Source organism: Mytilus californianus, unplaced genomic scaffold (assembly GCF_021869535.1).
Source record: "Mytilus californianus isolate M0D057914Y unplaced genomic scaffold, xbMytCali1.0.p SCAF_2, whole genome shotgun sequence".
Taxonomy (NCBI): domain Eukaryota; kingdom Metazoa; phylum Mollusca; class Bivalvia; order Mytilida; family Mytilidae; genus Mytilus; species Mytilus californianus.
Window position 1 is genome coordinate 102054445 of NW_026262668.1, and position 23283 is coordinate 102077727.

Here is a 23283-nt window from a genome sequence, read left to right on the forward strand (position 1 = left end):
TTTTTTAAACGACCCGATTTAACATCATTTGAATATTTTCATTCTCTTCACAACAAGATTTCACTGCAAATAATTCGTCGAGCACAAGATTGAGTAACAAAAATCAATAAAACTGTGTTGGTTACTAGTAAAGAGCTTACAGCTTCTGAAGAGTTAAGTTGTCTAAGGACTTCGTCCATGATATTCGTTTCGTCTTCAGGAATTCCATGTTCGTCTTTGATGAAGCAAATTATACTTCGAAAGATAAATGATAAGAACAGATTCATGTGGATGGTATTTCTCTGACATCGAAGTTTACTAAGGAAAAATAGAAAAAAAATAATATTTTCAGAGACGAACTACAATAAAAAGATAAGTGAATAATGTCGAATGTATCCTGTAAGTGTTTACAATACATTAAGCTATCCGATATAGATGAGAAACATATCTGAATGGTGTGTTACATATTTGATTCAGTCTTAGAATATCTCATTTTGAAATATTTCCTCGAAAACTTTTATATGAGCCACAACCTTACGTTACTTTGCTACAAGATGTATTCTTGAGTGAAATAACCTTTTGGGTAAGGTTGTGCCTTCTTATTAATTTTTGTCAAAAAGTACATTTGAATATCCTTTTCGGTGAAAAACGTCAATCTGCAATACAATGACCAGACTATGTCATTCTATTAAGATATTAATAGAAAAAAATTAAATCAGATTGGATTGAGACATTATACTTTCCAGGTCCAATAATTTTGTTGTACACTCTATTTTATTTTTCGGCGTAACATGAATATTGATGATTTGTAGTCTGTTCATTGGTGGGTTGGTGGGTTCGACATTATCTTTTGACGAAGAAAACTGATTGATCAGTACATACATGATAACTTCACCATAGAACTTATTACCTCTATGGTATATAAGTGGATTGTTTTCTGAATAACAAATCGTTTCTGTTAAGGTTCAAAATAATCTTAAAGTAAATTCAAATACACTAATCGTCATGCAACTGCCACAAATAAGCTATATACCTAAATATTGTCATGACCACAACAGCTATGACAAGAAATATCAAAGATACAGCGTATCCAATTCTGTATATGATCTGTATTGATTCCATGTGAGACTTTAAATAGATAAGATATGTTACATAATCGATATATTACCAAACACATCTATAAAAAGAAAAAAAGTACATTGGTATCTTTACTCATATCAACAGAATTTGGCAAAAATAGTTGAATCATGTTAATGATGTATTTCAGTCTGATTAAAATCATATCTTTTATTTGATCTTGTTTATTGGTACTGCGCGTTTGCATATAAAAATAAGGAGATGTGGTATGATTGGCAATGAGATAAATATCCGTTCAAATTACAAAGATACAAGCAATGATTTGTCACCATACGGCCTTCAAAACTGAAAAAAACCTATACCTATAGTCAGCTATAAAAGGCTCCAACATGAAAAATGAGAAACAATTCAGACGAGAAAAACTAAAGGACTAATTTATAACAACACCATGTACGAAAAAAAATATATTACCGACATGAACAAACGAAAACCACTGAATTACAGGCTCTTGACTATGGACAGGCACATACAGAATCTGGCGGGGTTAAACATATTGCTGGCGTTCAACCCTCCCCCTAACCTGGGACAGTGATGTAACAACACACCATCAGAACAAACTGTAAAAATCAGTAATAAATGGATTAACGTATTAGAGCGGTACGAAGCAAAAAAACAACTAACTTAAAATCAATAGACACGAATCATCGATATAAGTACTCTGATTTACTGTCTAATTGTTTAGTCTTTATGGGGGAGGGGTCGAATTTTTTTGGCAGACCATATAACGGGGGAAAGTTTGAAAAGTAAAATACGCGAGGGGAATAAATATTCATTTAACTTTAGTATATTCCTGCAGGAGCACTAAAGCATGTCATTTCATCAGGAATTGGTCAACAGAATGTTTTACTCGACCTGCATTTTATTGTATATACCACATGCATGAAATTTGTAAAAGCTTTGTAGCAATATACTTTTGGCTTCTGCACCTCGAATTTTGATACTATTTTGTATAATCAATTCCTCCTACAATTTCGAGCCAAAGTATTTAAACTTTATAGAATGTTAATACTAATACGGTTAATTTATCGTTCCTTAAAATTCAAACAGATACTGACTGTTACGAATGTATGTACTATCCAATAGCGCATTTCCTTTAATACGGTTTTCCAAATAACTAACATAGGTATTGCAAAACGACCGTTTGAGTCTTTTGTCTATTTTCTTTAAGGTTTTGAATGTAAATAATTTTCTTTTAAAATCATCACAATACCAGGCTTGTTATTGAGTTCGCGAGACGCACATTTCGTCTAAATACATGTAAGGCCCATCATGCACTTGCGCTCTTTTAAAAACAATTGGAAGGCCAAATAAATTAAAAATTTAAAGAGCATTGAAAGCCAAAAGCTCTATAATATTGTTCCAAATCTAGCTAAGCCCATCTATGCCTTGGTGTAGAAAAATTACATTGTTCCAAATCACTTGCACGTTAAATAAACAGTGAAGTTAACTGCCTTAAGGAAAATGTAAGTAAAAAAATATGAATGCAAGTGTCTATCTACCTTATAGAATACATAATGTTGGAAAATCTATCGTATATTTCATAACAAATTTATTCTGCATTGTCTTCACATCTTTATTGTAGTCATGACACAATCTTTACTTAGTACACTATTTGTTTTAAGAATAATAAAAAAAGAAACAAAAGTATACCTTGATTAATTCTATTCTTGTTGGTTTGGGTAGAGATGGGAAAGGAATATTTGGAATACATCCGGTAAAATCTGCAAATGATTTATTAAATTTGGGATGGAAGTACCATGTTCCTGTCGGAAGGCATTCCTTGGTAGCATAACCTGTAATGTATGATAAGATTCACAAACCTGCAATGAAGAGTGCTATATCGGAATAAGAAACAAAGATTTCCACGTAAACGCAGAAAGTTTGAAACATACTGAAAATGTCCTTTTCCCTTTCGTGACATTTTTGACTGAGTCTAGATTTCCGTGACGGTTCAAGCATACATAGCAAAAGGAGCTAACCCTATCGAAGCACCCAGCCTTGCTTTTTTAAAATGTATACTTAGTTCTGTCACTCGGATGGTAAATTTATAATGGATATAGGAGCTTTGAATATAGGTAAACTAGTGTTGCTTTTACTTGGGTACTAGTCTATCTGTATTCCTATATATATGTATATATAGCAAAATCAATAAAGGAAATGCAACACTGTACAAATTTCAAAGTGTTGCATTTAAATTATTCACTTTGCTATGTTTTAAACAATGTGCGTTTGCTTGCATATAAACTTAAATGAGTTCATTCAAAGTGAGTAAATGGTAGCATTAGTTACTTTATATTCTCTGTCAATCAAATATAAAGATCTGCCAAATTTGTATGCAAAATCGTACAAAAATTGTGACATTATCCTTTTCTGTAACTTGGCCTTCGCATTAAAATACGAAGACTTTTTAAAAGGTTTCTGGCTATATTTGAGATGTTCAGCTTGAATTCATCTGCGTCCATAAATATTTCACTTGCAGTGATTTCAGATCAGTCCAGTCACTATCAGTGCAATCCATAATTTATTATCATTCATTGTCTATTCATTACTGATTTTTCAGATAAATAAAAATCAAAAGTCGTTCCAGTGTAAACGAATTAAATTATAATAAAATACTTATATGAATAAAGTTTTTCTTAAAACTGATACCTGAAGTATTGAAACCATGTATATAATCCGGACACGATAGTTTTGAAATCTCTCCAGCTTTTGTAGGAGGCCAACACATAATTCCGTCAAAGTGTCCACTACATTCTGCAAAAGTTTAATGAAGTATGACAAATAAATTTAAAAAGAAGTACTAGAAAAATGTGAAATATCGGCAAACAGATTCGAAAAGTATTTATACATTAAAACTCATCTCTGCCAAGCTGCTGATCAAATATCAAGTCATTCTGTTCAGTAGCACTTGAGAAAGAAGAGAGGGACGATAGATACCAGAGGGAAAGTCAAAAGAAAAGTATGATGGAAAATTTCACGTTCATTGTACTTATTGAAAAAATCAAAATATCGGAACACAGGAAATACGTGTCTTACGTATCCGAAAAGTCCTCACGTATAACAACTTATCACTGTTAAGTTGCTGACAAAATATGATGTAATTTTTAGACTAAAATCGGAGAAATATGTGACGAAATAACATAAAGTCCATTCACCATATTCAAAGATTTAAAGTATCATCAAACAGCAAGAAGGTTTCTGACATATCCTAAAAGTGCCCACATGTTAACATTTATTACTGTTAAGTTTCTTACCATAAATCAAGAAAGTCATTCTGTTCAGTAGAATCTGAGAAAATTTTTCTTGAAGTACGGACTGAGGGATGGAAAAGGTGAGTGCAACATAGCACCTACTCCTTGAATTGGGGTAACATATGAATCTGTCTCAAGAGACACACGGTTTGTTTTATGAAATATTGAAGTTATTAAGCAGTCAATAGGTCTATGCTTTCAACTTTGAAGAAGGTTATACATGTATGTTGATGTCTGTTGTACGTAAATATCATAAGTATCCAGTTTCTATACAAAAGAAAACATCGTGGTTGAAACAATATTTTAAAATGTGTATGTATACAAGTGAAAGGTTTAGCTAGCTATAAAAGCAGGTTTAATCCACCATTTTCTACATAATGAAATGCCTGTACCAAGTCAGGAAAAATACAGTTGTTTTCCATTCGTTTGATGTGTTGGAGCTTTTGATTTTGCCATTGGATAAGGGACTTTCCGTTTTGAATTTTCCTTGGAGTTCGGTATATTTGTTATTTTACTTTTGATGATGATGATGATGATGATGATGATGATGATGATGATGATGATGATGATGATGATGATGATGATGATGATGATGATGATGATGATGATGATGATGATGATGATGATGATGATGATGATGATGATGATGATGATGATGATGATGATGATGATGATGATGATGATGATGATGATGATGATGATGATGATGATGATTTACCTGTATTATTGTTTATAGGTTCAGACAGACTTGCGTTACAATCGGTCAGAGCTTTCCTCAGTGCTTTCAGTTGGTCAAGCTGAGTAATTTCCTGTAAAAGGATAAGAAATGAATATATTGTTACTTTCATTTTCTTTGTGTTCTTTTTGTTAGTGTTTTGCAAAAATGTAAGAAGATACAAATTGGGCAATGGAAAATCATCAGTCAAACAAGGAATACAATCCAACAATTGACAAACAAAGAAAGTCAGAAAGACAAATAGATCCACAAAACATCACACAGAAAACTAAATATTTAGCATCACGAACCATACCATAACATGAATATACATGTACTCGAAAATCAATCAGTTAATCAATCGATATTAATAAGTAAGATTCCTGTCTTTATACTTTAGCTGTACTTGGATAACCTTTCTAGCGTCGCTGATGAATCTTTTTAGACGAAACGCGCGTCTGGTGAACAAACGTTTAAGCCTGAATTCTATGACGAGTTAATTTACATGATATAAACCATTCAAATCAAGAAAGAATAAGTAAGTAGTATGGGAAGAATTCATGGACTGCATTGCATATCCTACCTATCATCTCTTTACAATAAATGCACCAGTAAAACATAACAAAAACACCCCAAAAAATACTTTAATGAATAAGATAAATATGAATACAAGTGTCTGTATCTGATTTCAATGTGTGGTCATATGGATGGCATATTTTACGTCGGCTCCTCGACCCGAGGATACAGGATAAAAAGAACACTACTTCTTGTATTGATTTAATGGTTTATTGTTTTAATTGTAAGACTTAATTTTGATGAATATCCTTTTAAAAAGCCGATATAAATTTTTTGCTATCATAAAACTTAAACTAGTCACCTGCTTATTGTTGAAGACCGTATGTTGACCTCAAGATGTCTTATTGACGTATACCCATATCTCCTTTTATTTAATAACTTAAGACCGACATTCTAAATTTTGATTTTCCCATTTCCTCGGCTGTAGACAGCACTTGTTAAATTCGTCACATGAAGACTATCGGAAGTAATGATTTATTTATCGTGTTCATTTCGTCAACAACTATTTTAATATCTTGAATAATCAGTCAAGAAATTTCCTTTTTTTAAAGAAAAATACTTGTTAGTTATAAGTTTCTATCCAATTTAGTCGTGAACTATTTAACTTGAGTGATAATTGTTTAATGAAACTTAAAGAGTCCCAAATGACCATTACGACCATTATCACTTAACCGAGATATTCATTCGAATGTAAAGTTTTCTTTAAATATTCCCACAGACAAACGACTATGATAGAACTTGTAAATAGAAACACAAGTCAAGAAGCACTTAACATTCGGAACTTATTGTTACCCAATTAACGTCAATTTAAACTTCAAGTATCGATTGCTATTGATATACGAAATACACGCCGTTTAAAAGCGTCGACATAGAGTGTTTCTGGTGAATTAATTTCATCATAGAACCGAAATATAGAAAGTAGTAAAATGTGGTTTCAAAATTTATATAATATTATATTTTTAGGTTACACATTAATGTTTTAATTAGTTATATATATTAGTTATTCTACTTAGAAACATCTCCCCTTTTAAATCGAACGTATCTGGTACAGATAATTGTTTATATAAAGGTTTCAGTAAAATATGTCTAATATAACTTTCCTGTTTAGAGAGTACGCATTAGGAGAAAGTTTTTCTCTAAAAACAATATCTGTTATTGAAGATTGTTTTTCTTTCGAGTTTTACTTTCCCCAATTTACATAACTTAATTGAAAAATTTTGAAATATATCTCAAAAAGACATGTACAAAGTAAAATAACAAAAATACCGAACTCCAAGGAAAATTCAAATAAATATTCTCTTCCAATGCGTCTTTAAAAGAATGAATGAAGAGTTACATATTTTATATTTTTGTACGTATTTCATTGAACGCTTTTAAAAATTACTTCTTATCCAAGTCAAAATAGGGGGAGGAGGATGTCAAGGAGCAATAAAAAACATAAGTCGAAGAAAACAGAAAACCACGTGGACCTCCACCACGGTAAAGCAAATTAACGACGAAAAGACAAAATAAAAGATTGAGCAACACGAATCCCACTCTAAACCAAGATGAACTTGTTGTGCCCTGGAAAAGTTGACGTTATCATTTTGCAATTTACACAACCCTTTGGAATGTACTTATTACTATAAAACTCCTCGCGAATGTGTTCGCGTGAAACTCTTGTTTTAATGTTATGATATGTTTTAAATCAATCGTAATTTTAAGAGGTATTAGGTATTGGTATCACTTAACGTATAATTGAATAACAAGTTTTATTTAAAACAAAATAGGAAATCTGTTTTATAAGCTTCAATACCTTGAAAAGTATATGATCATGAATGATCAGCAAACATTTGAAATTATTCCAACTGTAGAATTAAATGTAACCTTCCATATGTTTAAGCCTTAATCTTTTTAGCCAGTTACACGTGTAAATAATCCAGATATCACCCATTATCTGTTGCATTTTTTCTAATTCATAATGTCACATAAATCTGTTTTATACCAATAATTGCACAATCTAATCAGAAATGCATTAAACAGTAACTGCTGCAGTTGCATGTCAAAACGTAAATAAAAATAGCGCTTTAAATTAGGTGCAAATCAGTAGGTGTTTCTCTCTCATAAAAGATAACGCTGGATTTATTATGCAACTTATTTATGGAGCATGTACTTTCAAGCCAGAATATAAAACCGTTGACAATTAATAAACTTGTCAACTTAATAGAAAGAATTCTTGATACTGCAATTTCATACAGAGAGTGTAGAATTTATCTAAAAATAAGATGTGGTATGATATACTTTTATTTATGAAAATGAACAATCATGTTTGTCCATTCATGGATGAACCTTTCATTCTGTAAGTAAATATATTTGCACACGGATCCTTATCTATCTACTGTTGACAACATTATCATAAAGAAAAGAAAGAGTACACAAACAATTGTGGGAATAACATTAAAGAAAAGAAAGAGTACACAAACAATTGTGGGAATAACATTAAAGAACAGAAAGAGTACACAAACAATTGTGGGAATAACATTAACCTAAAAACGAAATATGACCCAAATAAACCGAATAATCGAAAATAGTACTAATTACAGCGGCAAAAGGGAACAGTGCTTTTTTGCTTACAAAAAAAATCAACTAAAGGAAAAAACAACTAATCAAGAAATGCTAGAAAACAGTATTAACCATTAGCTTAGTGGTAGAATAAATATGTATTAATTTCGATTCATATTTAATATCACCAAAGATATATACCACCTGTGCGTCATACCGAGTCTTTGGACGACCAGTTTTTTTTTCAAACCCTTTTCGAATTCATCTCATTCGTACTTAACAATTTCCCTTACAGTTTTCCAAGCTTAATTCACCCGTAAAAATACTTCTAAATATGATAAAAAACGTATTTTTTAATTTAAAGTTGAATTCGCTAATAAGGGTTTGCGGTCAATATACATCTTCTACACACAATCTGTACATAAAGTAATGTCTGAATACTCCAAAGAAAAATTAAACCAGTATTGTTATTACTATACCATTGATTCCAAAATGTCCATTCACAGTAGAATATAAGAAACCTTTACCGTCAAGGATGTAAAATTCGAACTTGATCTTGTCTCTCCATCGTCTCATACAAATAAAGTCCGGATAGTTATGTTATAACCAAGTACACTGGTATCGTAAACAACGAACAACCAAGAAAGTTGTGAGGCAAAGGCCGGAAATACCGAGATCCCAAGTCCATCACCTGGGAGAAAAACTTCATATTATTGATGGATGCAATCGAGGAATATGCAAGAAAATGGGTAATGCTGAAGCCAGATGAACCTATGCTGGACACTTCATTCTAAAGATTGTGGATGATGTATCCTCTCCTAACAACAGATATTTTGTTGTTCCAGCAGATACATTACTATGCAAAATTCATTACTTGGATAGCCTTGTAAAAGTACTTGGAATTTACAGCAAACCTTGGAAACCTTAATATATGGTAAATAAACTCATCATAGATACCAGGATTGAAATTTTGTATTTGCGCCAGACGCGCGTTTCTTCTACAAAAGACTCATCAGTGACGCTCGAATCATAAAAAGTATTTTGATCAGAACAGCTCTTAAAAGACTAAACAATGAATACTGACTGAAAGACTGAACGTTCCGTCATAATTTATTTTTCATACTTTTTAGATGATGTTAAAATCAAACTGATTGTTTCAGACTAAAACTCGTTTACTAGTGAAATACACCGGAGACAATATCATTAAAATACTGGACTAATTTTTATCAGTAACATAATTATTGAGTTTGGTGGATTGCTATGTGGTCGAACAGTCGGTATTTAAGTGGGTACTAATTGTGCATCCTTACTGGTTTACTTGTTTTTGTACTCATATAAAACAAAGCTCGTACAAAACCTTTTAAAAGACAAGAAAAGCATCCTGCAAATTTCTTTAATTTCACGTTTCAGATTTATTGGTAATGTCCTGTCACTCAAATTGAGAGAGTGCTTGCATCTCCAGGTGGCGACTTCAAACTAGGGTCTAAATCAAAAGTGACGATGTCAACTTTCCAATCATATGCCCAATCGTATAGCCTTTGTATATCTAAATTGATACGTTATACACGACAATGTTCAAATTATTCGGACTTTATTAACAGGGGTGTGCTTTTGACACCAAATTGTTCCTGCAGGGTTATGAGAAATAGCCTTTGTATATCTAAATTGATACGTTATACACGACCATGTTCAAATTATTCAAACTTCATTAACACGGTGTGCTTTTGACACCAAATTGTTCCTGCAGGGTTATGAGGAACAGTCGGTATTTAAGTGCGTACTAATTGTGCATCTTTACTGGCTTACTTGTTTTTGTACTCATATAAAACAAAGTTCGTACAAAACCTTCTAAAAGACCAGAAAAGCATCCTGCAAATTTCTTTAATTTCACGTTTCATATTTATTGGTAATGTCCTGTCACTCATATTGAGAGTGGCGACTTCAAACTAGGGTCTAAATCAAAAGTGACGATGTCAACTGTCTAATCATGTGCCCAATCGTATAGCCTCCTGCAGGGTTATGAGGAATAGCCTTTGTATATCTAAATTGATACGTTATACACGACCATTTTCAAATTATTCGGACTTCATTAACAGGGATGTGCTTTTGACACCAAATTGCTCCTGCAGGGTTATGAGGAAGAATATGTTTACCGGTCACAAATACGAATTTGTTAACTATAAGATGAGCCTGTTTCTGTGCGTAAAGTCACTAGCAACATGGATTTTTTTTGCGGTTTTAGATCATCATATACCATAATAGTCTTCTGATCTGTAAAACCGATTTTGTCTTTTATTTGGATTGAATATGGATTCGTATGGCGTTTGATGCATGCATAGCAAAATATGCTTGCCTTGTTGACACATCGTTCTCGCTATGTTCGGTTTTCATGTGATTCCCTCAGTTTTGGTTTTTATCTGGATATGTATATTCTGTACGAGTTCACGAAATTTGTATATATATTTTGAACAAGTTCACGAGATTTGAACATTCAATACTAAACTACTTCTGCCTTTAATATATATATGATATATATAATTAAAATCACCAAAATAAGTGGTATGTGGTGAACAGCAAGACAACGTTAATGGTGTTACATCGCGCCTAATGATCAATGATAATTATTTAAATATACACTACAACAGCAAAAATAATTCGAAATATACGCAAGAGAAAAAAGAAATTATTACTGATAGGTTCATATAGGAGTTTGAAATAATTCAAGTAACTGCTTTTATTCTCCGTTAGGTGCTCTTATCACTTCTTTGTCATAATCTTTTATGTATAAAAGGAGATATTATCTTATGGTTGTGCCCTATTATCTATTTCCAGCACAAAGAGATATTCTCGTATCACACTGCACGGAGTGTGATATGCATATTCAGTGATACAAAAAAAGCGTTAATTTAACTGGCATATCCTCCAATGTATTACGAAATTGCCATATTTCAATATTTCCATTGTCTTTTCATCAATAGGTCAATGATTTCTTCTTTAATATACAAAAACAGTAACTAAGTACATATTTCAAGTTAAAATATTCGTTTGGTCAAATTTGATTCCATTCTGAAGCGAACACAAATATTGAAAACGTCTGATGTTAACACTATCTGGGTTTCTGCACAATATGCTCAATACCGTAAGAGGACTTATATTTGAAGTGAGGCTTGCGAAATCGAAAATATTTCAAAAGATAATTTTACCGTAAGAGAAATATGTTTTTGAAACTCTGAGAATTGGATATCAAGCGATATAACTAAATCTCACTCGTTATGAAACCTATAAATATCAATTTCCTCACCTAAATAAACGATAAGAGTACTAAATTACATATTTTGCATGATTGACAAACGTAAATAGTTCTTTAGTAAATCAAATATAAAAAGATTACTTTCACCGTAAGTATCTGCATTATCATGAAAACTGAAAGTATCGCCCATGTATCTCTCAATGATTTCATGAATATAGAATTAGGTGAAAATCTGTCACACCCAACTTGATATCATGATAATAATGAAATAGATTATTATTAATATGTTTATAGTCTCTTCAAGATATATTTAAACAAACTATTATAAACAAACAATGATTTGTTATATTTCGGTGTTTTACTCGTTTACTTAATAAAACAAATAGTGTCATATACAAATGTACTATACAAATTCGTTTGAAATTACCATAAATACACAGTTTAGATAACAATTTTAAAGAAAGGTCGCAATAAGATCCACTATTTATTTTTTTTTTTGGGGGGGGGGGGGCATATACACTGTTTTAACTAAAAAAAATAGACTTCCCCTTTCTGGAATTTACCTTCAAGTTCGGTATGTTTGTATAATTTTTCCATCTTATTTTCCATCAAATGGACATCATCGAAAAATGTCATTGAAACAAGCAGAGAAAATAATAAAAGTGGAAATTCACAATAATGTTACTTAATGCATCATTATTGCTGCTAAATGTATATGTGTCAAGTCGTGCTAATAAGACGGTGGTGACTACAACTTTATTGCTTTAATCTAATTTACAGTCAGCAATTTCTTTTCCATTTGTATTAATGAGCCTTTGAATCAGCAATTAACCAGTGGGGAAAGGGAAATACCCCAGAACTCCATCTCTACCTGGTCCACTTTGTAAGAAAATCAGCTTTAAATCTTTATACACACTACTATGCAAACCTGTAATGATTTGTGTAACAACATATTGTGTAAACATGTACAAAATGTTATCTCATTGTCTTCCAAACTTTCATTAATAAAGTGCAAAAGGACAAATCTAAGTAATTTATTCTTTGTTTGGCTCCTTGTATATCTATATCACTAATACTACAAAATTTTGTTTTGTAATATTCAAATCATGGCCCTCAAATTCGCCGGTTTCAAAGTCAATAAAACATCTTTAGACAAAATGGATAGACGCGTCCACATAACGTCGGCCCTCACTTAAATCATCGGACTAATTTATCGTATATAGGACTGTTTATTTCAAATGTTTCTTCAGTATCCTTCATTACATTTGTGTGAGAAATGTCAGTTCAATATACCAAAGCATTGTGATAAAAAAATCATTAGAAGTACACAGAATTTTGTTTATAATTATGTATTTCTTTGTTGCAAAGTATAATTGCAAAATCAAGGCATCTCAGTAATTGAGATCTGAACTATAAAGTCTTATTTATATGAACTCTCGAAATATGCAGAGAATATTTCTCATGGTAATATTTATACCAATATTTACGGTGTGCTCTTACTTTTCTTTTCCTATTACTTATTTTCCTTTCCTTGGTCGTGATGTTCTTGTTTTCTTCTACTTTTGGAGTGTACTTCGACCTTTTTTGTTTATCTCAACCCTCCACCTTTTAGTCTTGATTAATGAAATTATACAAAAAAATGGCACACAGAAGAACGTGCAATAAAATCCGTCTATCATACAAGTATTGTAGAAATAATAAATGATATCGTATCGTGACTGACTGTAAACAACTCAAAGTACTTAGCATGCTAATATGAAATAATGAAGTCCTACAATGTAATACGATTGAACTTCGGTGATTTCATCCTTATCATAATACAAATAGATTAAAAATCTACAAATGTAGTAAAGAAAATCAATTAATCAGAGACTAGAAAAAAAGTATCTGCATTTAAGGAAGAAAAGGCTTAGCTGTATAAAAAAATAGAATGTGGATTTTCATAAATTGGATATGAAAAGTACCGTAGCACGTAACAACATAAATGTGCCTTTTAGTTTTTGTTAAAAGAGTTCCTACATATGTATATATATATATTGTTACTTTATATAAAAAACGATGGGGTTTATAATTTCTATAAAAGGAAAGGTTTTAAAACACAAAATCCATTGGAATGGAAATTAATTTTCAAAATTACATTTTGGTCAGGTTGATTTTGAGATTTCCTATTGCTAAGCTTGACTTTAAAATTTAAAAAATATAGTTTGTGAAAGCAATGTCTCCAGCAATCTTCATTAGAATGGAACTTGACTTGTTATATAGGCCATTTGTTTTCTCATTTTAATTGTTTCAGATTTTTCATGTCGGGTTGCTTTATAGCCGACTATACGACTATAATTGCTTACATCCACTTCATTTGAACTTTGGTGGATATTTGTCTCGTTGGCAATCATACTGCATCTCCTTATTTTCATATTGAAATAATTACTTTACATCATATGTAGCTGTAAATTTCCATATATCTTTTTTCAATTGAATTTTGTGGTTTTCCATTGTTAAGCATGGACAACAATTTCTACAAATTAGAGCTTGTCAACGAAAAGTCTCCTACTGTTTGTATTAAAATGGATCTTAATATTACACAATTACTTAATACCATGTGCAACTCTTTATTCATCTTTTATTTTAAGAGTTTCCAAGCACAAAGTTTAGACTTATTTTATATGTGAGGAAGTTTGACATCGTAAAATTGCATATAGCTTGCATCGAACTAAATGGATTGGACCAAACTTAATTGGAACTGGCTCATAAACATGTGACCATTTTGTGCAAGTCAAGTCAAATGGTTCTTATTTATAGTTATTGCCTCTGTAATTTGGACAAAGACATACGTTTTGTATCAACAAAACTGAAATCTAAATAGCATTCCTGGCTGCTGAGATTTTATTTGCCTTATCTAATAAATCAGTTTGTGCTATACTGTATTTAACATAGTACCATATGGCAAGTAATTCATTGTTTATTGTACATCGAATAGATGCGATATCATAATATAAATTGTTTAAATGTAGTATATTAAAATAGCCAATACATCGGAAAAGTAAAAGGGGAAAAAAATTACGACGTTTTGAATTAAATTGATTAAGAAATTGTAAGGTTTGATCCAAGGTAAATAAAATCTTTTAACTATGGAATAATTGTATTTTTAATGAAATGCCTTTATCATAGCCTGAGACCGCCAGGTTTGTCCTGGCAGAGTTAGAATTGTTATTCAAATGATCTATAAAATACCATATTGTAATGAAACGTAAAGCTACGAGTACACTGGGAAGAACAGGTATTTTACTATTTAACTATTTACTAGAGGTTGGAATGTATAGCTTGGAGCAACCCGCACTATTTACCAGAGTCTGAAATTAATAGCTTAGAGCAATCACAAACTATCGCCCTTTCAGTTCACCAATATTAACAAATATTTTGTTGACAGAAATAATTAGTGTACTCTTTTTACACATGATGTATTTTTGGACAGGTATTGTCAAAACATTTGGATTACCAGATTATGGCTAAACATGTTGCAGCTGCCGCCAACAGAACTTTATGACTTTTGTTTTCGAGACATAAAGCTTTTGGTGGTTTTCCGCTACGTACTTTTTCCAAACTTTACGATTCAACAGTTTGGAGCACTATCAGCTATGGAGCTGAAACATGGGGAGATAAAACTTTTTCTGTATCCACGCGGTACCGAATAAAGCGATTCGTTCGCTTTTTTATGGGTGTTGTTCGATACACACCAAACATGGCAAAAGTAGGTGACCCAGGATGGTTACCAGCTAATGTGAAACAATGATGATGGGGGGTTTTTAACGACCTTGACTACCCACGAGGGTCTTGCACGGTCGATAATGTGAAACAGTGGAACAGTGTGAATAACCAGTGGTGTATACTCAAAAACATGGAGTGCGATAGATTTAACTTCAAATTTTTCAATTGGTCAGAACTTTGTAGCTTGAAGATGCGTTAATATAAAACCTAGAACGTTAGAATCCGACAGCAATTATTATCATCAGATATGATGGTCCTGTATAACGCCGAAAATGTGGATAAAGCCTTTGTTAAAAATGTACTCTATGACAGTCTTTTATCTTTCACGATGAATGGTCAGAAAATCTAAATAAAACTTTATCTCAAAGGAATGGAAACGGCGGGAATAGGTTAAATACCTATAGAACTTTAAAACGTCAATACACACCGAGGAATACATGCATAAAGTTCTAGTTCCATCGCATAAAAGAGCCTACGCACAGTTTCGTTGTGGAGTTGCACCGATCTGCATAGAGACTAGACGATTTGAGAGACTACTCGTGCAACAACGAACTTGTAGAAACATTGTTGAAACTGAGAAACAAGTACTGTTAGAGCGTTAATTGTACGATGACCAACGAACTGAACTTTTCGGAATAATTTTGTCAGAACATCCAAACTTTTATTTTTTTTTTCTAATTTGGAGAAATTGTCTTTTGTTCTAGCCAGGGACTGTGATAATATTATAGAAAAATAATGCCTAAAATTTGCAAATATATTTTAGATAGAAGACGTTCGTTTGTATATCGTTAAACTTTTGGTCTTAACTGTATATATTATAAAGAAATTTTAAAATTTAGCTGTACATTGATATTTTTTTTAATTCCGTCTCTCTTATTTCTTTTTGGAATGGCATTAATATTTCATATATTCATGTATTATGTTATATTTTGTAATATTTATGGTGAGACGTAAATAAACTATTTGTATTGTATTGTATTTTCTTTTGTTTGATTCGATCTTTTAAATGACAATGTCTTTCTTTGGTTAACTTATTACCAAGTACCTTTGTTCTTTATTTTTAAATACACAAGTCATGTCCATTGGCTAATTACAGGTGAAGTAAATTAATATACTAACCGTGACGATCTGCACTTTTCAGCTGTATTCGGGTACGAGTTTTGCATTTTTCTTGATACCTTAAGTATTTCACATTTCAGCTATATTCGGGTAAGAGTTTTGCAACTTTTTAGGTACCTTAAGATTTTCACATTTCAGCTGTAATCGGGTTCGAGCTTTGCATTCTTCTAGATACCGTAAGATTTTCACATTTCAGTTTATTATAATACATCGTTTAGTAAACTTATCTTTAAATAAAGACATAACATTTGCCTCTGATTTAATTGTACATGTAAAATTTACGCTTTTCATAGCCTTTTTGTTTTAAAACCTGAAATTAACGGAAAAGAACGATAGTCGTACCTCTTGTACATTACAATGTTAGTACCTGTGACATGAGGAATCATTCCATTTCACAATAGATCGCTTAACTAAATGCAATATTTAAGAAAAAGGGAAACACACATTAACAGTTTTTAAAGGATATATTATTGTAACTTTGTCTGATAGACATAAACAATAGTACGTTTTAAAACAAGATAGCTTACACAGTTGGTAACCTTGTTAACTCACAAAGTGCATAATCAGTTGAAATATCACGGACTGTATTCATAAATATTGAAATTAAGTGAAAATCTATTACGCCCATCCGTTGATACGATTATGATAAGTTATCAAATATATATTTATATGTGTCATACTTTTTTATATTTATCATTTCTGAAAGAATAGGTCAAGGTGAAACTAATAACACTAACATTTATTTATAATTAGTATACATTTTTTGTGAAGAGCTGTTTTCCTAATTTCCGTTCTGAATAAAATTTATATCTTAATATAGAATGGTTTTGCTAGACAAAGTAGACAACTGCCAGTCGAATATATTTAATATTCAAGTCCAAAATTGAAACAAGATCGTATTATTTTTTTCTTATTAATAATTCTCTTTAAATTAAGTCAATCAGAATTTAACTAATCCAAATAAGTTACTGACTTCTTGTGATTTCAAGCGGTGAAAATACTAATTATATTTTTATCCATGCACAAAAGTGTCAAGAAATTTAATCCCAGAGTGGCAATTCCGTTAAAAATTAGTGTTCAAAGCACATATTAATATATATACAAAAAATCGTCAACTGCATATAAAGGTTACAAACTACATAGCATATGTATATGTAAAAACCTAACGCGTACAGTACATTCTACTGTAAACTAGACTAACCCTAATATTAAGCTGAAATTACCTAAATATTATAAAAATTGCTAATCTCTTATTGACTTCCTTGATAAATAATTATATTGCATATTATAAACTTTGCTTAAATTGTTCTCACATACGTATTATATATCTGTAAGTAACGACTTGATAAGATTTTGCAATTTCCAATGACATTAATCTATGGCCATAACAAATGAACTTTGTTGAAATTGTTTTCACAAGCGTGTATATTAAAGTATGTAGCATATATCTGAATGTTTTAATAAAACAAATATATATATATATATATATCTGTAAGTAACGACTTGATACGATTGACAAAGTTCAATGACTTGAATGGACAAAGTTGTATTGCTGCTTATTTTTTCTGTTTAAACTTTTTCTATCTTCTTTAATTTTGCCCAAAACACAAAAATATAGGGTGAACAAAAAATCGATAAATAAAAGATAATAATACATCCGCTTCTTTTGAACTTTGGTCGATAGTCGTCAGACGATTTCCTCGATACGGACTTATATGAATATCTTGTCTTGCCGATCATTATGCAATTTTAAGTTTCTATCTATCTATTATAATTTTTATAAAATAAGATAACAAGAGTGCACACGCTGAAATGTCTCGCCTTCTTTACTAACCATTGATTTTATGTTGATAGTCCTAAATACAAAGCTTTACTACAAGTAACACATAAACTTAACATGATCCAAGAAAATGAGATCAAGGTCAGATAAACCAAACGAGAAATACATGTACACTTTACAATCATTCAATAAACCAAACATAGTTGACCTATTGCTTATTGTTTCTTAGAAACAGTCTTAAACAAGAAAACTTAACATTGACCAATGAACCATGAAAATGAGGTCAAGGTCAGATGAACCATGCCAGACAGACGTGTACACCTTTCAATCAATTTAGGCATTAAATATAGTTGACCTATTGCTTATAGTATCTAAGAAACAAACTTAACCATGAAAACTTAACATTAACCAATGAACCATGAAAATGAGGTCAAGGTCAGATGATACCTGCCAGACAGACATATACACCTTACAATCCTTCCATACATCAAATATAGTTGATCTATTGCTTATAGTTGAAGAAAAACAGACCAATACACAAAAACTTAACACTGAGAAATGAACCGTGAAAATGAGGTCAAGGTCAAATAAAACCTGTGAGACTGACATGTAAATCATAAAATATTTCCATACACCATTTATAGTTGACCCATTGCATATAGTATTAGAAAAAAAGACCAAAATCAAAAACTTAACTTTGACCACTGAACCATGAAATTGAGGTCAAGGTCAGATGACACCTACCAGTTGGACATGTACACCTTACAATCATTCCATATACCAAATATAGTAGACCTACTGCTTATAGTGTCTGATATATGGACTTGACCACGAAAACTTAACCTTGTTCACTGATCCATGAAATGAAGTCGAGGTCAAATGAAAATTATCTGACGGGCATGAGGACCTTGCAAGGTACGCACATACTAAATATAGTTATCCTATTACTCATAATAAGAAAGAAATTAACATTACAAAAAATGTTGACTTTTTTTTCAAGTAGTCACTGAACCATGAAAATGAGGTCAAGGACAATGGACATATAACAGACGGAAACTTCGTAACATAAGGCATCTATATACAAAGTATGAAGCATCCAGTTCTTCTAGCTTCTAAAATATAAAGCTTTTAAGAAGTTAGCTAACGCCGCCGCCGCCGCCGCCGGATCACTATCCCTATGTTGTGCTTTCTGCGACAAAAGTCGCAGGCTCGACAAAAACGCTAAAAATTGGTAAAAATCGTCATTAAAGGACAAAATCTCTAACAAAGAGTCGTCAGACGATTTCATCAATATGACTTTATAGTAGATCTTGTTCTGCTAATCTTTTTTGTTTATTTAAGTCTCTATATATCTATAAAAACAAATTATGATATAAGGCGAAAACGCAAAAAAAAATGATAATCATCGTCATTAAAGGGCAGTAACTCCAATAAGGAGTCGTCAGACGATTTCCTTCATTTGACTTATATGTAGATCTTGTCTTGCTGATCATGTTTGCCTGTTTAAGTTTATATTTATCTGTTATAATTTTTCAGATATAAGGCTAACACGCAAAAAATTGATAAAAATCGTCATTAAAGGACAAAAACTCTAAAAAAAGAGTCGTCAGACGATTTCCTCAGTATGACTTTATTATAGATCTTGTCTTGCTAATAATTTTTGTTTATTTAAGTTTCTATATGTCTATTGACAATTTTTAGGATATAAGGCAAAACTAACAAAAAAATGATAACAATCGTCGTTTAAGGGCAATAACTCCAATAAGGAGTTGTCAGACGATTTCCTCCATTTGACTTATATGTAGATCTTGTCTTGCTGATCATGTTTGCCTGTTTAAGTTTATATTTATCTATTATAATTTTTCAAATATAAGGCAAACGCGCAAAAAAATGGTAAAAATCGTCATTAAAGGGCAATAACTTCAATAAGGAGTCGTCAGACGATTTCCTCCATTTGACTTATATGTAGATCTTGTAACGCTGATCATGTTTTTGTATTTATCTATTATAATTTTTCAGATATAAGGCAAACACGCAAAAATTGATAAAAATCGTCATTAAAGGACAATAACTCTAATAAGGATGTGTCAGACGATTTTCTCCTTATGACTTTATTGTAGATCTTGTCTTGTTGATAATTTTTGCTTATTTAAGATTCTATATTTCAATTACAAAATTTTAAGATATAAGGGGAAACTCAAAAGAATAGGTAAAATCGTCATTAAAGGGCGATAACACTAATAATGAGTCGTCAGACGATTTCCTCATTTTGACTTATATGTAGATCTTGTCTTGCTGATCATTTTTGGTTATTTAAGTTTTTATTTATTTATTCAATTTTTATAATATAAAGCAAAAACACAAAAATTGGTAAAAATCGTCATTAAAGGGCAATAACTCCTATAAGAAGTCGTCTGACAGTTTTGATGTAAATGGACAATAGGTACATCTCAACAGTCAGATTTTCTCTTATCTATAGCGGTTTTCAAGATAATAGACAAAAAATTGCATTTTACCCCTTTGTCCTATTTTAAGCCATGACAGCCATGTTGGTTGGCAAGCGGGGTCATCGGACACATTTTTCAATCTAGATACACTAATGTGTATTGTGGCCATGTTTGTTTAAATTTAACCCAGTAGTTTCAGAGAAGATTTTTGCAAAAGTTAACGGGCGAAGGACGACGGACGACGGACTCCAAGTCTCACTTGGCCCTTAGACTTAAAAAGAGACTGAAGATAACCAGGGGACATTCAAAACTCATAAGTCGACGGGAAACTGACCACGCCATTATGTACAAGGTATATACTGTGTATGTCCAAATGTGGTACATATACTTTGATAGACACCAAGCATATTGAATAGAAGGTCGGTTGAAAACTTATTCCTTTACAAGGGGCTGCTTTTTACAAGAAAACTACTAAACCAAACATTCTTAACGGTGAAATAGAAGTCATATCTTCGTTAAGTTTAAGAGATAATCTGTGGCACAGATTATTTTTGTTTAGGAGCTGGCTTAAGCCCGCCTAAGGGTGCGGGATGTTCTCGCTGTGTTGAAGACCCATTGGTAACTTTCTGCTGTTTTCTGCTCTTTGGTCGGGTTGTTGTCTCTTTGACACTTTTCCCATTTCCATTCTCAATTTTAAGGTCTGCTTCCTCATACCTAGTACCAGAACTTTGGCCTATCAATTGAGAACAGAGGGCCGTTGAATACGATCGTGATGATTTTAATTGTTCAAATCAGGATGTTTTTGGAGTATATATGCACAATTAGTTACTTAGATTTTTAAGGTTACACGATACCGAATGACATTACGCCACAAGTTATCGTTCCTGCTGTTGTCGACATCCATAAAATTGACGGCAAACGTAAAACCTGATGTTTTAAAATAACTTAGAACGAATTAAACAAACAATTTGCCTCAGTCTGATATAAAATAGTCGAAAGATAAATGTATCTTTATTTCAAATTTGCATATATATATAATTATATATTAAAAATACCTTCATTTTAGCGTCGTTCATATATACAAGTCAATGCAGCAAATTTTGTCGGGTTTCGGGCGGTTGACAACACAATACATGTAGGCTCTATATATGCTGTTCTTTTATCGCGAAAATAAAATAACCTTTTATTTGTGGTAAACATTTTTCATTGTAACTTTGCATAGATGCAGAGTGCCGAGAGATTTTATGCAATACGTTATTTGACATTGATTACTTCGATCCCGTTCTTCTTCTCATTCTATTACTGTTTTAAATGTTCTGTATCTATTTATAAGTAAGCATGTGTACGATTTATCTATATATGTTCTTATGCATAATAGATTGAGTTTTTTTTCATTCTTGGTTGAGTTTTTTGCAATAATTTCTTTTTTATAATGCACGCCGTTTCCCTATGAATTTTTTTTTTAAAGTAGAAATCCAAATTATAGAAATGCAGGATAATGTGTGAAAATACGGGGAATTGTGCCATAACCACACTACAGAAACACATATTACATATCTTTATAGTCATTGTGTCATAGTGGAGAGCAGTAAAGGCATGTTAAGAAAGAAAATGTCAATAACAAAATCTAACATCAAGTGGAACGTCTAGAAACAATATGATATAACATGAAATCATCATGACAATAAACAGACATATACATGCATATAATACAGGAATAATGAAACTGCATATATTATGTAAGCAGTAAATTAGTTAAGTTGCATAGCATTTTTAAATGTTTACGTTCTCCAGATATTTCTTTATGTGAAACTCGTAATTTTACACTAATTGATCGGGGCTGTCGCAAGCTGAACCAAATCTGCAAGATGATATTCGATTGCATATACAAGGATATCGAATCAGGCAGGAGTAAATAAAAGTTACACATAAGACATAATTTCAAACAGCATTCCACAAATGTGAATACAAAATATTTGTTGTAACCACGTTAGATGTCCTTGAATTTTTTTTTATATATATCGGAAAGAGAAATATCAAATCTAAAATAGCAAATGTTCAGGTAAATCTAAATATTTAAAACGCACATTTCAGGTAATTACCTTGATTGACAAGTTCTTTCCATATTTTACGGGACATTTAATACAGCTGTTTTACTAGAATTTTAATTATGTTGGGTGTTTGCCTAGTGATCAATTGATCGTAAGTTGATTTGTCTGGGAAAAAAACACGTATATCATGCAATTTAGTATTACATTATGTTGTACGTTTTCTATTTAGCGAGAGAATTGTTTTGTTACACTGTTTGACGTCCCGGTTTTTCCATGGTCATGCGATTCCCTCTTTTGTTTATTTACCTTCATTTGTGTTTTTTTTGAACATTCAATAATACGTCTTTCACGTTTATAAATGACATAATAACCTTACAAACTGAAAATCTATACATATAGGGCGTGCCAGATAGAAATGGATCCCATACCTACATCTTTGCACCCTAATGAATGATTGACGTCAAGTAATATGCTAAAATGGAAAGTCCGTTTGGTTGTGCGGGATGTATAAATACGCGCCACGTCCGCGCGGAAACGTCACGCTAAATTCAATACCTTGTGATGGATGAGTGTCTTTCTCTCTATGCACTTAAAACCTCCACAACTCTCTTCTGAGGGGTAGCCTGTTGCATGGCAAAATGTCTGCCCCTATTCAACACATCCTCATTTTTA

General features: G+C 31.8%; 2 protein-coding genes across 2 annotated transcripts in view; one reads left to right on the forward strand and one right to left on the reverse strand.

Annotated features, from left to right (window-relative positions):
* The window catches only part of LOC127730622 (kinesin-like protein KIF3B), a 274564-nt gene that overhangs the window by 74646 nt on the left and 176635 nt on the right, over window positions 1-23283 (forward strand). The gene's annotated exons all lie outside the window — the stretch shown is intronic.
* LOC127730617 (parathyroid hormone 2 receptor-like) overlaps window positions 1-23283 on the reverse strand; it is a 33055-nt gene that overhangs the window by 6894 nt on the left and 2878 nt on the right. The window contains exons 2-6 of the mRNA XM_052239103.1: window positions 5086-5176; window positions 3766-3870; window positions 2767-2909; window positions 1013-1107; window positions 141-297 (exon numbers count right to left, since the gene is read on the reverse strand). Of these exons, the coding sequence (XP_052095063.1) occupies window positions 141-297; window positions 1013-1107; window positions 2767-2909; window positions 3766-3870; window positions 5086-5176 (591 nt within the window). The remainder of the gene's footprint in view (window positions 1-140; window positions 298-1012; window positions 1108-2766; window positions 2910-3765; window positions 3871-5085; window positions 5177-23283) is intronic.